At 42.2% G+C, this 17,451-nt stretch overlaps 2 protein-coding genes across 3 annotated transcripts in view; one reads left to right on the forward strand and one right to left on the reverse strand.

The window, feature by feature from the left end:
- Nucleotides 1-17,451, forward strand: part of LOC311038260 (GTPase IMAP family member 8-like) — a 487,341-nt gene that overhangs the window by 260,359 nt on the left and 209,531 nt on the right. The window lies entirely within an intron of this gene.
- LOC311037621 (uncharacterized protein) lies at nucleotides 1,424-5,279 on the reverse strand. Of its 2 annotated transcripts, XM_084046856.1 has the most exons (4): nucleotides 4,712-5,279; nucleotides 3,143-3,337; nucleotides 2,825-2,901; nucleotides 1,424-2,515 (listed from the first exon to the last, which is right to left on the reverse strand). In XM_084046856.1, exons 1-4 carry the CDS (start codon nucleotides 4,739-4,741, stop codon nucleotides 1,537-1,539), a joined length of 1,281 nt encoding a protein of 426 aa, XP_083902982.1. In that variant the 5' UTR covers nucleotides 4,742-5,279; the 3' UTR covers nucleotides 1,424-1,536. The 2 variants fall into 2 exon arrangements, with proteins under 2 accessions (XP_083902982.1, XP_083902983.1); XM_084046857.1 differs by lacking the exons at nucleotides 3,143-3,337; nucleotides 4,712-5,279 and having other exon boundaries at nucleotides 2,825-2,956.

Genomic DNA, 17,451 nt, shown 5'->3' on the forward strand with positions numbered 1-17,451 from the left:
TGGCCTTGATGCCCCATCCACACTGCCTGCCCCCAGCTGATTTAACAGTTTTCTCCTGTCTCTCTCTTTCCTGTAGTCTTCACAGACATGAACCGTTCAGGACATGAACCGTTTGTGGTCAGAGAAGGACATAATATGCAACTCAACTAGTACCGTGCAAGAGTGTAGATTGCCAAAAAGTATGATCAAAAATAGTTATGTGACTGAGACACAGTGTATGAGACAAACAGAACATAAACTCACATGCACTATCATACACATGCTGTTTGGGCCTGGGGACATCGGTTACAGGACATAAGGTCATCAGACAGAGTACAGAATTACAGTTAAATCTATGTCACTGTCAAGATTCTGAATTCTTAACTCTTCCTCAGTTCTCATAATCTTCAAACCAGTCCATGACTCTGGAGTATGAACCTGTTGAACTCCTTTTTAGGAGTTTTACAAAAATGTATTTATTTCACTGATAGTTACTTCATATTTAATATAAATTATTTCTTAAATGTATAATTTCAGTGGACTTATTATCAGTATTTTATTTGATGGCCTTGCTGTCTTTGCATTTGGCCTTCGTGCCCTCAAAACATTTACAAGGCCAAAGACCAAGTGGCCAAGATGAAATTCCAGGCCTGCATGGAACTGTTTGGCAAGAAGTTCATAAACTTAAAACAAGTGATGACAAGCCAATGTTGTTTGTTCACTATTTGTGCCGTGTGTACATTTAAAAACATTGTTTAAAGATAGCTGATAAACACCATTTTAGTATCATTCCTCATGTTGACATGTTTGTGACTCACTATATCATATGAACTTGAATGTACCGTTTGTTTTTGTAACTATGAAATGCAATGATAAACACATGTATTGCATAGACTAAAGCTTCTTAAAATTGGTTATATTCTTTGTCATGTTATAAACATAGCACTATATATTTTTCAATTTCCACAGTAGGGTCCACAGGACCCCATTTTATGTGGGAAATTATTTGGGGACCCCACACTTGAATTACAGTGCAATTTCAAAGTTTAAAGCATATTTAAAAAGAAAGCATGCATTGGTAGCCTTGAATAGTAATTATTAGAAAATGCATTTACAAAGCTGTGATTCCTGCTGATTCTGTGACACCATGTAGTTTAAAAGCTACGGAAAAGATTTGCTGTACACATTTTGTAAATTGAAGCATACAGTATATACTGTCTGTAGCCTATCTGTTGCCAGAACCTTAATAAATTAAACCTGGTTTTAATGTCATCCCCACATGTGCATTTTCAGTCATTGAAACTGGTATGGGATATCTTCATTGTGGATGTGCAATTTATTCAGCCATTTTTATGCTAATAAACGCTTGAAAGAAGCAACTGGTCAGTGGTCGTAATACTGAAATTGGATTTAGCCCAGAAAGAAGTGAATCCATCAGAGTTAGTCTTAGTCTCCATTTACTGGGAGCATCTTTATTTCACTTGTGTCAAATGTCCTGGTTTATGCCAAGAACTTCTTAGAAAACCTTGAGTGCATCACATGTTTGTGTCTCTTCAGTTACTGGTGCATAGAGAGGTATTTCGCCAGATAAGTATAAAAGAAAAACAAGTCACATCTGTGTTTTAGTTTGTCCAACACAGTCGTGTCTCTGTGAATACGCTGTAAAAACATGTCATCAAGGGCACAGACAACAAAATCACACCATTCCATACCCGTAATCAGCAATTGCCCCTGCACTTGCCAATAATATGCATGGCTCTCTTTCAATTTGTGTGTGCCATGGTCAACTCTGAGGTACTTGCATTCAATATAGCTTTGTGCATTTGGGCATTTAATTTCAACTAACCCAAATGATGGTCTCTCAAATGGGTCATAGACCAGCCCATCAGGTGAGGCCCCGAGCCACGGTGCATCAGGATGGACCACGAGTCCACATCTCCTTAAGTTAATGTTTTTCTGGGTTGCATAGTCCTTTAATGCACCCGTCTCCAGATCCAAGCCTCTCTTCATGAGTGTGGTTTGACGTGTTCCTCGGATGATCCTCTCAGCCAGGTTTTCTGCTGAACTCTGCCCTCTAACATGGCTTACCTCTCTAAATGTTGAAGCCGTCACCCTCTCTTTCCTGAGCGAATGCCACTCAGGCGCTGCACTTTGGCATCTTGTTACCTCTTCAATCTTGTGTGACTGAGACAAGGTCACAGACAGAGATCTCAGGTGCAACTGTTCTTGTTTAGTTGGCACAAATGTACAGTCAGTTTGATCTAGCTGGTATCCCTCTAAAGGTATTTTGGGGAATGGGGGGGCATCCTCATGGTTGATGACACAATCCTCTGATGTAGGAGGTGGCTGCTGATATGAAAGGATGCTACCAGCCTGTACTTTACCAAAGATGGAGTCTACAAGTGGTTTATCTGATGATATGTCCATAGTGCAGATTAGTGGAGTGGAGCCTGGTTTGAAGCCAGCATAGGCAGGAGTAGGGTCAAGGGATGACGCGTCTGGAAGCACACCACTGTAGGCTCTGTATAGAGTAGACCTGGAATAACAAATAAGTGATCAATAGCCATTTTTGTCACACAGTGTAGTGCAGTGTGCCCGTTTACACCAATCCAATCCACTTTATTTATAAAGCACATTTAAAACAACAGCCTTGAACCAAGGTGCTGTACACTAGGACTAGGTAACAAAACAATATGCTAAGAGCAAAACAATACACAATAAACCTCTCAGGATCCCAGATCCAAAGAGGAGGTGTCACCGGCTGTGCTGGGTCTGAACACCATGACCTCTGTTTTACTTTCATTCAAATTTAGAAAGTTTAAGGCCATCCTGTTGCAACGCTTACCTGATTCCACTTGCTGAAGTAGCACCTGGTTTGGGCTTCACGACCACCATGGCATCAACTGGTCCTGGCTTCACTCCCTATGTATTAAGAGGCTATTAATAAACAGGTTATAGCAATTAAACATTATGACAGGTTGCTACTATATATGTCTATGAAATTAATTCAAGGACCCCAACGGAAACAAGCCCGCAAGGACTTTTTTGGCCGGACCTTTTAGACAAAAGCATTATAAATGTAACTGTGTTGTTTTACATTCTTTTGCCTAATACAAATTTCAATCAAAAAAAAATCAAACACAGATCTTTAAATAATACAAACCATTGTTCGAGGCTTATGCCATTTTTGTTCAGTCTCGGTGCATGAAAGGACAGGAGGGACAACAGACATGCCACACTCTGAGAAATGGGCTGTCTGGTATAGCAAGGCTACCAAGTGGTTGCACAACCCAGTGCCAGCCACACACGAACAGAAGCTATTAACCAGCACAACTGGATCTGAATCCCGTAAGGTCATCTGAAACAAACACACACACACACACACACACACACACACACACACACACACACACACACACACACACACACACACACACACACACACACAATATGAATCAACTTATAATGACTATCTCAAGTAGATCTGTTGCAAAGCAATACATCTGGAAAAGTTAAAGATGACAGGACAGTTTTGAGGTGGCACAACATAAGCAGTTTAAAAGATAGCTGAGTGAATGAAAGGGCACTGTTTCTCCATTTCATACCATCATTTTTTTGGGGAAACTTTACACATCTTGTTTATTTTACAACCAAGATACTACCTACATTCCTTTGTTTACAGTGTTGTGAACAGACCAGAAACCATCACACTCAGCTACCATCTAACTGCATTACCACTGTTTCAGCTGCAATTTAGTTTTTTTTCTTTTCTAAAAGCTGATATTCATGCAGTGATCATGAATATCACTGACCGCATTATGTTTTATTCACTAATCTGATCAACAATACTACCTCAACATAAACTCTTTGCCTCAATGGTTGGCCAAGCTGAAACATGGTAGAACAAAAAAAGAACATGCATGCTTCGAACTGAACTTTGGTTTAACAGCAGTGGAAGAAGTACTCAGATATTTTCCTAAAGTAAAAGTAGCAATACCACAATATAAAAAAAATACTCTGTTACAAGTAAAAGGCCTGTGTTCAAAATGTTACTTGAGTAAAAGTACAAAAGTATTGGGATCAAAATATACTATAAAGTACCACAAGTAAAAGTACTAAAATGTTTGAAAATAGCAGACCTACAAGCTCACAATGCATCGCGATGCAACCCATTGTGAGCTTGTAGATCGGCTATTTTCAAATAGCCTATGTATAAAATGAAAAAGAACAGTACTTGAGTAAATGTACTTATTTACTTCCACCACTGTTTAACGGTAAAAATAAATAAAAATAACATGCTTTGAACATAGTCTCAAAAACAGCCACTGTTGACTCACACCATGTTCAAATGCTTCAGTCATACAGCATTCAAAGATAGTGGGATAGTTGTCTGGCTTCAGAGACTACTTTTAACAGAACTTTGAACAGAACTTTGAACGTGTCAACGTGACACTTTTGTTATTGTTAGTCCTACTCGGAGCTGGTGGGGCTTCTCCGCTTTCTTCATAGAACGGTAGCAGTGAGCTCTTACAGAGACCTCATTTGTGACCCTGTTTTTACATGACACTTAAACACAAACATACAAACATTTATACTGATAGGGGACATTACTATTTACGTGATTATATAAAACTGGAACTTAGCAAGCAGTCATGGCAGCATAATAATATAGCGTTAGCAAGCACAACTGTGTAGTGTGTACTGTAGCTGCTAACGTTAGCGATATACATACCTTCATAGTTGCAGAGATAAGAAGACACATAAAACTTGAAACCTTTCTCAAGTTTACTCTGCGGTGTTTCAGTACACATCCGAGCTAGTCTTCGCACATCATTTACAGTAAATCTCGGCAGTTCTAGTAAACAACGGGTGAACCGCGACGATTCCTCCATTGTTGCAGTCCTCTTCAGAGTTTAAAATGTACTGTTTGCTGAAGACTCGACTCTTGTTTTCTCCGTGGTTAACTTGTCTCTTCGGATATTAGCTACCCACCTCTTCTCTAGTTATTTGTCTTTGGAATCGGTGGAAAGTTCTGGAAACTGAAAACTTGAAGTCTGTAGATTACACTACACAGTGGTATGGTGCAGTATACGTCCTCCCGTTTTTGAAAGGAGACTTTAAGACGTTACGAACCTATGGCAAAACATAAACGTCGACATACAAATAATAAAACGTATAAAAGACCATAATATAAGATAATCAAATCAAATAATGTAGTTTATACCGTTTTGTTAGCTATAATATGAAGACTGTACACCCACTATCATTGGAGCTGACCGCGACCGGAAGTTGACAGCCGGCCCAAGCTGAACGCGGAAGGGGCGTGTGCATATAGGCTATTAGGGGTTCAGCGTCTTGCTCAGGGACACTTCGACTACTAACTCTGGGGGAGCCCGGAATCGAACTGAGAACCTCACGGATCGGTGTTCACTCTCCATTCCGACATCTCACCACTCCGACTAGTGGCTTCCGCGTGCGGTTAGGGTTAGGGTTAGGGTTAGGTATAGGGTTCGTCAACGTCGGAAAGGCGACATGTCGGAAAGGAGAAATGCACCCTCACGGATCACATCCGGCCGCTCTACCCCTGAGCTGCCCCATGTGTCATGATGGGGGACAGATGTGTCATGGCGCTAGAGGCCACAGGACGGACGCTCACTCAGGAAAAGGTTTACACTGTACTGGGACAGTTCCAGCTGTTTAGGAGGAATGAGGAACGCTTTGAGTTGAAAGATAACTGCTATGAATTATATGTTGTCTGCATGAATGCTGCCCGGGACACCTTGTAAAGCACGAGGTAACTCTGAGAGGGTACACAACTACACAAAGAACTCCATTTTCTATGCTTAGAGTTAAATTAACACTGAAGATTTGACGTGTATATTGTGGTCCCAGACATTACACGTTGTACACTCTCAGAGTTACTGTAGGAACCGATTTTTATGTTTAGTATGCTGACATAAAGTAATTGGGTTAATGTGTATTCATTTTGTTAATATGTGTTCAACTAATTAATCATTCAATTGAATATAAAGTATATTCAATCTCCCTGTGTATGCAGAGGCCAAACACTTCATATTGGATGGTTTTGTTATTGTACCAGGTCCATGAAAGCCACAGATGTTTGCATTCCTCTGTTATCAGTTCACTCCCTGCCTTGGAGTTCTCTCTCCCAGTTTGCTCTGCCTGTACGCTGTTATAAATTACATTCAGTATAGATTACTCAGAGTAATCTGATACTTTTAAGTACTTTTGGTCACGCCTCCCTGCTAGCTTCTCTGTCTCTCCTGTTTCCTTGTATAAATGACAATGTAAAGTGAGTTGTACTCCAGAAATGATTCAGGTCAAGCTGTACATTTACTCCTTGCGGCAAGTAAAAAGATTCTTTGTGAAGGAGATCTCCGCTGTGTCTGTGTCTATCTTATTCCAATGTGTGATCTGAGCCTAAGGTGTTTGTAAAATGATAAAGCAATCTATCATTACAATGGTCCCTCGAGCCTGGATGTCAGAGCTGTTCCAAGAAGATTAAGAAGGAAGACGCCGCCGGGAAAGACTGCAAGCAGCCAGGACTCGGTAGCCCGGATCCTGCAAAAAAATCCTGGAGAGTTGAATTCGGCTCCAGGCCGGTGGTCATCTCGTCTTATCATCTTATCTTCAAGGAACGGCCGACGGCATTTGAACGCTGATCACACAACTATAAGATAGCACGTAAGTGAGACACAAAAGTTGTCTATCTATGTGAATATAGACATTGTCTATCTATGTGAATATAGACATAAGCCTAAGCACTGAATAAGCAGTGAAATCTTAGGATATGTTGCTATGTTTTTTAGGATATGTTGCTATGCATCCTTGAGATGTTTTACTTTGAAACGATTTGTAGTTTTTGAAATATTTAACTTTAAGAGTGATTTATTTCCTGCAAATTGTATACTGTAGTGTGTATGAAATCACAGATATTGACGGACGCGCGTCATCACTATGTGTATCCAAACCCGATATGTGTATCCAAACGCGATCTGAGTGAATTATCCGGGTCTAACAATTTTCTCTCCGCGGTCATCACTATGTGAGTGAGCCGTGAGCACTTTTCCGGATCTGATTATCTAGAATAACCCACAAAATACCCTTGGGTGTTCGATGAGAAATCCGTTGGGACGTGGTGAAACTGAATGTGTTTATATTGTATGTTTGTGCTTAATATTACTAAAAGTGTGATATTAAGATGTGTTATTAAGGAATGTGTGAAGTGGGATTCAAACAGTATACAGCAGTGTAAATAACGCTCGAAATAAGTATGAATGATAATCACGGTGGTTGAGAGACGAGTGTGTCTCTTCCCCCCCCTCAGGAGCCTTGCGTGTTTGAGGTCTGTTTGGGACAGTCGCGTGGACTGGTGATTTCTGTATGAATCTATGAATGAGAGTACAGTGAATGTGTGTGGGGATCCCCAGGGAATATGTGTATGTTCCTGTAGAAGCCTATGAGAGAGAGCAGACAAAGTGTCGTGACTGTGAAGAACGAATGAGATTTTCAGTGTCTGTGTATGTCCTCACGAGTATAGGAATACAAGTGAATGTGTGTGTGTGTGTGAGGGCTGCATGTGTATGCAAGATGGGAGAGAAAGCGAAAGAAAGAGAGTGGGGGGATGCGGATTACCAAGAAGCTAGGCCAAAAGGAAGGAAGAGACCCCCCCAAACATGTTATCGGTGTGGCCATATCGGCCATTTCGTAGCCAAGTGTAGATCTAGCGAAACAGTTAATGGCTGGGAGGATGATAACCGGGCGGAAACACCAAGACAGGCCCGAAATACATGCTTTAGGTGTGGGCTCACGGGGCATATTGTTGCTGACTGTAAATCAACAACAACAGTTTATGGATGGGACGATAACAGAAAGACACGTAAACCTAAGAGCAGAATGGAGAAAGATGATACATGGCAGGACCTTGGTTTTATTGGTACAGAAACCCTTATATATATATATATATATATATATGATGAGGGCACACATTCTGCACACATTTGGTATTAATTAGCTACGATGTCTAAGCCCCTTGCCTGTTTACAGTAGCCAGTCTAAAGCAAAGTTTTATGCATGAATAAAAGCCCCACATCTTATTACAGTCATAATTAGAATTTTAAGTAGACAACAGCAAATGGATACTGGGCTTATTTTTAGGCATTAATAGTAAGGACCAACCAGATCTGCTACGTAATAAACCATTCTCAAGAGTGTGAGGGTGAAAGTAACTGAGTACATTTACTCAAGTACTGTACTTAAGTATCACATACATGTGTGGGGAAGAAGTGACTGAGCAAATGAGTAACTCCCAGAGAGTAAAAGTATTTTTGTGGTCAGTATGAATGAGTTACAGCGAACAGTTGAAATGAGTGTATGTTGGAAAGTAATTGAGTACATATACTCAAGTACTGAACTTAAGCTGGGGAGTGTGTGCACGTGTGTGTGTGCACGTGTGTGTGCGGGCTGTGCGGCTAACAGAGAGACAGAAAGACAGTAATGAAGTGAAAAAAATCACCACAAAAGGCCATAAGTTCTAGTGATATTTAGGAGCCCTTATCAGTGAAGTTTGTGCAGTTAAAGCTATTAACCAGCTCCCATATAAGGCCCACTTTTCTGTTACAAGCCCTTTGTCTAAACTCAAGTGTTAAAGATGTGTTATGACTTCTGTTCTGTTGCAACAAAATTGCATTAGGTTAGGGCCTGTAGGATCAGAGGAATACAGGCCTTCACTTGATGGGATTGAGCTCATTGTTGCAGTAGATATGAAGTTTTTAGTAAATTAGCGAAGCGAAGTGCAAGTACCCCAAGCTAGGAATGTTTACTGCAGGGTCAAGGGTCATTCCTGTCCAGATAAGAAGCGTAGAGGTTTGTGTGTGTGCGTCCTGGATTGTGGGTTGGATCTGTAAGCGCTGCGGATCTAAATCCGCTGTGCCATGGACGTGGCTCACAAACTTTAAGTTTATTAAAACTGTATGCAATCAATATTTTGGTTTTGATTAAAATAAGAGTCAAATGACAGAGAGTTCTACTTTTGAAAGTGACATTTGTGTCGTAACTAGCAATGGAAATCTTTTTTTTTTAAATGGCAGATCTACAAGCTGTACAGCAAGTGTTGATTTTAATACTCAATAATGAAAAGTATCTTAAGTATTAGTTGAAGACTTATTTGAAGTCAAGGCTGTTTTCCCCATGTAGATAGGAACGAAGTCTGTAAGAAACTGCCATGTGTTTCTAAAAGCATTTAGTTACTTTGAATGAAAAGTATTTCTACTCAAGTTGTGGTTAGCATATTTACTTGAGTAACAAAGTAATCGGGATACTTTGTGGTAACCAATTACAGTGTTGCAATCCTATGGGCAGTGGGAACACAAGGCCCTGATTACAGCCCATAGGTGGGAGTGAGAGAGGAAAATTAAGTGGTAGCTCACCCTAAGCTCAGCCTGCGAGGCCACGAAGGGCCTCAATGTACTGTCTACAACTGATAACCGAACAGTTAGTTCGCAGTGGAGTTGCCAGGTGTGCAAGTGTTAACTGCCAAGGAAGTGAAACGTTAGTTCCCATGACACTTATCTTTCATTTGTTTTGACCTCCAGTGTCTCAGGCCCCATTTCTCACTTAGTTTTGTTTTTGTAGATGATTTGTTATGACGGTGCCACAAGCCCCAATTTCTCACTTTGAAAAATCGTGTCTTCTCCTCTATATTTGAAGTATACAAGCAGTGTTCTAAGTACAGTTGTGAATCAAGTAATTAATTGTATATTGAATCATGACCATAAGGTATGGCCATGGTTCAAACAGGAGGGAGAGTGACACTGAGTTAAGAAGTATTAATAGTAATTAAAGACACATATTCACAACATATTCAAACTTACATTTTTTTAAAATTCTGGTAAAAGCCATACACTGTAAAAATGAATTTGAAGACGTTACAAAGGTCAAAAGAACTAGTAAGCTGCCAAGATTTTATCTCTTCCACAGGAACGATGGGACTGCTTATGGTGATGCTGACCAGGTCATCAAGTGTGAACTGAACTCTCCGTGCTAGGAGGGTCCATGCCCGGGTCACGTCAACATGCCAACTGCTGTGAGATGCAGTCCCTGGTCAACATGTCACCTGATGTGAGGCGTGTGGTTTGTCCAATCCACACAAAAACATTCGCAAGTTGGTGCAAACATCATCGAACATTACGTAAGAAGGTGAAGAAGGCCGGCTTGTGGGGTGGAGTCTCACATATAGAGTGAGATTAGGCCCTAACCGGTGAAGAATCCACTTAGTACCCCCCCCCTCACCTGATTACACTTAGAAGGACGATGCACCACACTTGTTTTTTATTTTTATATTTTCCTATCTATGTTATTGTATATTTTTCTATGTATCTTTTGTCTCTATTATTAAAGTTAAGCAGGGGAAGGCTAAAGCTAAGATAATTATGATTGTTATGTTGCAGCGATATATGTCTACATCATACATTTCCTGTTCCAGTTAACTGATAGTAAGTAAGTGCCTCGAATCCAAACAGTGAGAGCCTTGGGTCAAGCTATTTGCCGTGCAAAACGTATGATCAGTTTTAAGCACATAAATAAGAGCTTTTATGTCACTCTGAAGCGGACTAAGTATGAAGTGTGATAAATGCAATATCATGGAGCGAGATGGAAAATGCCAACTGGTGTTAGTGTGGAATGAGGGCATTTAAGACAACCTCCGAAGGGAGGGGCGGGATAACCGACCAAACGGTCATCATCTCAGAAGCCACATACTAATGAAGCCATCAAACACCGTGTTTTCCATGTCAGATGACATTAGTTCTAAAAATGCCAGTGATGTGATGTTAACACCTTAGTGCCCTCCAGAGAGTCACAGGTCAAGGGAGGGGTAGGTGGAACAGACAGCTGGGTACAAGTGGGACAATGCTTCTATGCGCTCTGTTAATGTTTTGAGTAAGGACTGTCAATTGATTGGTCAAGTGATATACCCGGTTGAGGGCTGAGGCTGCCGCTCATACGAATAGCAAGACATTACATGGTAATGAAGGGTGATAATGATCTTTTTCCTACCATTAGGTTTTTTCGACATTATCCACAATCGTGTCTATCATTAATGACCATATCAAGTGACATTCTATAATTCTCATCATGTGATCAACAATGACAAACTTTGTCTTATGCCATGACTAGAGCTGAGATAGATGGATAGCTTAAGTCCCAAGGCCACTGAAAAAGGTGAAAGCAAGAAGAATGTGAAGATTAAAAAATGAATAAAAGGAGGGAAATGTAGGAACCGATTTTTATGTTTAGTATGCTGACATAAAGTAATTGGGTTAATGTGTATTCATTTTGTTAATATGTGTTCAACTAATTAATCATTAAATTGAATATAAAGTATATTCAATCTCCCTGTGTATGCAGAGGCCAAACACTTCATATTGGATGGTTTTGTTATTGTACCAGGTCCATGAAAGCCACAGATGTTTGCATTCCTCTGTTATCAGTTCACTCCCTGCCTTGGAGTTCTCTCTCCCAGTTTGCTCTGCCTGTACGCTGTTATAAATTACATTCAGTATAGATTACTCAGAGTAATCTGATACTTTTAAGTACTTTTGGTCACGCCTCCCTGCTAGCTTCTCTGTCTCTCCTGTTTCCTTGTATAAATGACAATGTAAAGTGAGTTGTACTCCAGAAATGATTCAGGTCAAGCTGTACATTTACTCCTTGCGGCAAGTAAAAAGATTCTTTGTGAAGGAGATCTCCGCTGTGTCTGTGTCTATCTTATTCCAATGTGTGATCTGAGCCTAAGGTGTTTGTAAAATGATAAAGCAATCTATCAGTTACAGACCCCTAATGGCCGGGTTGGTCCTGGGACCAAACGTTGCAATTTAGTGAATTAAACCACACCAGACCATGTCTGGACCTATCCATGCTAGCATTACCCACCGTGTGAAGATGTCATATGTTTTATACACATCATGGTGACGTCATGGGTTTTATATGCATCATGATGTCGTCACAGGCTTTGAATTGGTGTATTGTAACCAGTGGAATGCTAGTTGAGACTGGTTCCTTCAGGGGTCACCGATGAAGCAGCTTATGCTACGCTTAAAGTGCTCCATATTTCCCCATGTACAGTATTCTACGCTTTAAGTGCTTCATATTGTCCTATGTGCCATGGACGTCGGGCCTGGTCAACGATAGCAACATGGACGCCATCGTTGGCAGACTACAGACCATGACAGAAGCACGGTTACGGGATTCGATGCTCGCAGCAGGACTCAAATGCGGCCCGATAACTTCAACCACGCGAGGCACCTATGAGAAGATGCTGGCCCGAACCCTGATGCAGAGAGAGAACGTTGCATTTGATGGATCTGAGAGGGAAAACAGCCTTGGTGATGAACATTCAGCAGGGCTTTTAGAGGAGGTTTGTGATCCAAGACTGAATTTAAACCAGTCAGGGGAGGAGGCTGAGGGAGAAGAGAGCATAGAAGCGATGAGTACAGATGGAGATAAGCCAACAGAGTCAACGTTGGTCTTTTATGGCGTTTGCCCTCAAGAGGAAAAGGTTCATGTCTTTGAGGATCAGAAGACGGCCCTTAAAGTCATGGCGGCGGTGAAAGGGGCTCGGCTCAAAGCTTTTCCCACACGCCAGGAGGCGGAGACGTTTTCCAAGGGGATGAACAGGCCTGCACCGGAGCCAGGAACCTCACACGTAAGTGTGGAGAAGGCCAACGAGTTCCCCGGCCCCCGAACCCAGGACCTCACGAGCAAGCTGAGAAGAGCCGTGGAGCAGGGTGACCAGAAGGCCTTTGTGAAGCTGGTGTGGGAGAATCCCCGCTACCTGATAGGATCCGGAGACAACCCCACCATCGTACATCTAGGCTGTCACTACAACGTCCTCCATGTAGCAGCCAAAGATGACCAGCCGGGGATTGTCTGCGCTCTCCTGGACACACTGGACAAACCAGAGTTCATGAGGCGCATGTACCCCGGCGATCGGGAAACCGTTCTTCAGCAGCGCATTGGCTACGTCGTGGACCTTTATCTCAACACGCCGGACGCAACGAACAATGACACACCTCTTCACCTTGCCTGCAAGTTTGGATGCCCAGAAGTGGTGGACTTGCTGTGTTCACATCCCGCCACACACACACAGCCAAGGAACAAGTACGGCCAAAGGCCCTGTGATGTGATCTGTGAGAGGAGAAACGACACATTGGAGATAAGGGACCAAATTAAAGAATTCCTCGAAGATAGGTGCTATCTGCACCTGCTGAGAACCACAGACAACAGTGTCCGGCCTGTGATTACATTGACACGTTCGCCAAGGAGCCGACTGAAGCAGGATTTTCACCCTCTGGATTTTGGATCGGGAGGCGGTCCGATCGATCCCAGCCTGGCGTTGAGAGCGTACGTGGGACCTCTTTCTCCTTCAAAGGCAGAGGAGTTTTATAAGCTATGGAGGAATCCACCACGGAACCGGGCAGAGAAGCCAGCGAAGGATTTCCACGCCGTCGTCAAGACGGACCCTGACAGGGGAATGGAGAGCGTGGGTCGGGAGATGGCACGCGGGATGGGCTACCGCTGGGCAGAATACTGGCTCTTCCTGGACTGTTTTGTTGACTTATCGACCGAGGAAGGACTAGGCAGGCTGGAGGGTTACCTGGAGGGGAAGGGCAAGAGTGTGGCTCACCAGAACACCGGGGACATCGATCTGATACCTGCTTCAACAACCGGCAAAGGACATTTATCATCTTCCACGACAGACGGCTCTGTGCCTCCAGTATGTGATCTGCTACAACAGTTTGAGAATCTCTCGATCTCACTCGACAACCAAGGGAAGGCAGACGGTGCTGAGGACAACCCGGCCACCTCTGATCCTGCTAGCAGCGAAAGAGAAGAAAATCTCGACTTGGAAGACCGTCGATCTTCCAAATCCAGACCTTCTTCTCTCTCGCTCCCAGGATCACGGGGGGTATGTGATCCCGGGAATGCAAGAGAAGAAGGTCTGGATTTGGCATCTGGCCTCCGGGTAGCATGGGCGATGAGGAGCGGCGAGGAACAACAGATGCAGACAGAGGATGACGACGACGACGTGTCCAGCACCTCTTCAGAGGAGTATCTGACCGCCGACGAGGATTTCGAGGGAGAGGACTGGGAGGGCGGCTCTGTTTCTTCTTGCCAACCTATAGAGGGCTCCAGCGAGCGCACAGCCCTCGTACCAGAAGCCAAAGTGTTCATGGAAGGAGGGGATTTCCCCACCAGGCTGGACAACGAGGTTCTGTCTGCTCTGGAGAACGTCCAGGTGAACGCGGAGAGATACCCGCTCATCGCCAAGTGGAGGAACGTCGCCCAGGCGTATCCGTCCACACAAAGACGTAGCTGGGCCAGTCCCATACAGACAAACAACTCACCTTTAACCCATTAAGACCTGAGGCCGATTCCACAAATGTCTTCTAAATCATAACAGTTTAAAAAAAATCACACCTTGTGTGAAGTGAGTGGTGCCTTTGATGAGCCCCGTATTGATTGATGTTGTCATCAATGTTTCTTTATTGGACATACATACATACATACATACATACATACATACATACATACATACATACATACATACATACATACATACATACGGACAAAGCCAGATATAGGAGTGGTTGGCACCACTCAAAAAAAAATGTATGTTGCTATATCAGTGGTGCTCATAAAATGGACCCCAAAATTATATTTCTTTGGCCGCCGACGCAAAGATTTGAGTTAAACATGTTCAATTTAAATATATATCATATATATGTATTTTAATATCCAACTAAATCCTTTAGCTGCTTTCAAGGTAATGGGTTAAACTGATGTATCCTTTGACACACAGACATGGCTGGACACGTCCCATACTGAGAAACAACTAACCTTTAAAGACGTATAGAAATGAAACCAAAAAGAGTTTACTACATACTGTCATAATGAGGTCATATCTATCAATAGATGGCAAAAATCGTTTTGGGTATTTTCATATCAAAACGCCCCTAAAATTAGATTTAGACATCCTGTAAACACAAACATACTGGGTGATTTATGAATATAAATGAATCTTGATTTCATTCACCTGTTTGATTCCCTTAGCTCACGTTCCTCCACTCGCCTCACTGGATTTCCACTGCATTGAGGACGAGACATGCTATATTCCAGTGGTTGTCAACCTTTTCAGGCCGTGACCCCCCAAAATAATCATAATTTGAACTGGGGACCCTCCATTTTGTTTGACTCCGTTCCACAGATAAATATTGTGAAAATAGCAGATCTACAAGCTCACAACGCCTCGCGTTGCAAGATGGTAGATCGGCTATTTTAAAAAATTGTGCCATCATTTGACAATTTGGCCAATGTTTAATAGTATAGTTTGTTGATTACTTTTGATGCAGTAATGGTATTTTTCTTAATTTTTTTAAGGTATTAAAAGTCCTTAAATTGTCACTTCACTATCATCTGGGGACCCCCACAAAATCATGTGGGGACCCCCCCGGGGGTCCCGACCCACAGGTTGAGAACCACTGCTATATTCAACGGTGTATAACTAGCGAACGAGGCTCGCGATGAAAATTATAAAAACAAAATGCGAAAAGCACAGAGAGTGTTTAGCAACGATCAGGGATCGATCATACTGGAGATAAATATTCTGTGACTGGTTGAAAAGGTAAGGAAAACAAATAATCGCTGGCAGTGGATGATTTATTTACTCTGGCAGTGAATGAGTTAAAATAGGTATCTGAAAAGCGTAAGAAATAACCAGCGTTAGTAACATTAACGTGCTTCATGCTGCATCTCTCTCTGTTCCCCTGAGGCTGCGTGAGACGCAGGCTAACAAACATAGCATTCTCTGGCTAAATGTCTCCCCTTTGCCCATGGGGATGGGACCTTCTGATTGGCTCAGAAACATACAGGCTACTCAGGATAGAAGACAGGGTTAAGCAATGAAAAATTAGATTTGCTTTCAAAATAGTCAATGCGACTTTGCCCTCAATGCCCTCAATACCCGCATATCTGACAAATTACCACCAAAAAGTGAGTGACACTCATGTTGGCTGATGACACAACTTTGTACAGCACTGCCCCTACCTTGAACGAATTAATAACTGCTTTAAATCATGATCTTGAAAGGGTGTCTAACTGGGTTAAAAATAACAAACTAGCCCTGAATGTCACCAAAACAAAGAGTATTGTTTTTGGCTCCAGGTTTATGCTTATTGGTGACCCTCAGCTGAATCTATCTATGTCAGGAATCCCTATAGAACAGGTAAAAAAGACAAAACTACTTGGTGTTTTATTGGACAGTCAACTGTCATGGTCTGAACATATTGATAGCATTATAACAAAAATGGGAAGAGGCATAGCGATGGTCAGGAAGTGCTCCACCTACTTGACACCCACTATCATGGGTCAAGTCATTCAGTCTCTGGTGTTTTGTCATCTTCACTACTGTCCTGTCATATGTGTGTGTTCAGGAGACCTTCCTGGCTAAACAAGACCTGGAAGGTCTTAACTCCATCCATTAGGACTTTCACGGGTCGGGGGAATCCACCACCGACCTCTGTACTAAAGTGGTACGAGGGAGGATACCAGGGGGAGTTGCCACGCTGTGGAATAAAAAATACGACCAGTTGGTTAATGTAATTAGATTAGGCGTTGACTGGGCAATTGGAATTGAACTGTGTTGTAGTGACAAAAAGCTAATCATTTTGAATGTTTATACACCATATGAATGCTATCAGAATGAAGATGATTATCTTAGCAGAATGGCTTTTATTATGTCTTTCATACAGGATAATCCTTCCACCTGCATATATGTTGTTGGTGACATGAATGCTGATGTGTCTGATGCTAACTCCTTATTTGGTAAGCATTTAATGCAGTTTTGTGTAGACAGCGGTTTGATTTTGTCTAGCAAAGTACTTTTGCCTGAGAAGAGCTATACTTATATTAGCGAGGCTTGGCACACTACTTCCTGGCTTGATCATTGTCTCAGTACAATAGATGCACATGACTGTATTGATAAAATGGAGATTATCTATGATATGGCTACCTCTGACCACATACCATTTGTGTGGTGTTAAATACAGGCAATTTACCAGTGTTGTTGCCTGTGGAGAACAGCTTAAGTGCAGGTAAAATTGACTGGGCTAAACTGACCAAGAGAGATCTTGATAAATATGTGAAAAGTTCTGATGCCTTGCTAGGTAATATTAAGGTGCCAAAAGATGCTCTATTGTGTCGCGACATGAACTGCAGGAATGTCCAACACTGTAATCAGTTATCTACCCTGTATGAGTCTATTGTGGCGTCACTCTGTATTGCTAGCAGGCCTTTCCTCAAACATAGGCCAAAAGCATGTAATGCCAAGCCAGGGTGGAATGATCACGTCCAAGAGCTTCATGCAGAGGCTAGAATGGCTTTTAAAAGATGGGC

Source organism: Gymnoscopelus microlampas (genome assembly GCF_963454915.1).
Source record: "Gymnoscopelus microlampas genome assembly, chromosome: 21".
Lineage (NCBI taxonomy): Eukaryota > Metazoa > Chordata > Actinopteri > Myctophiformes > Myctophidae > Gymnoscopelus > Gymnoscopelus microlampas.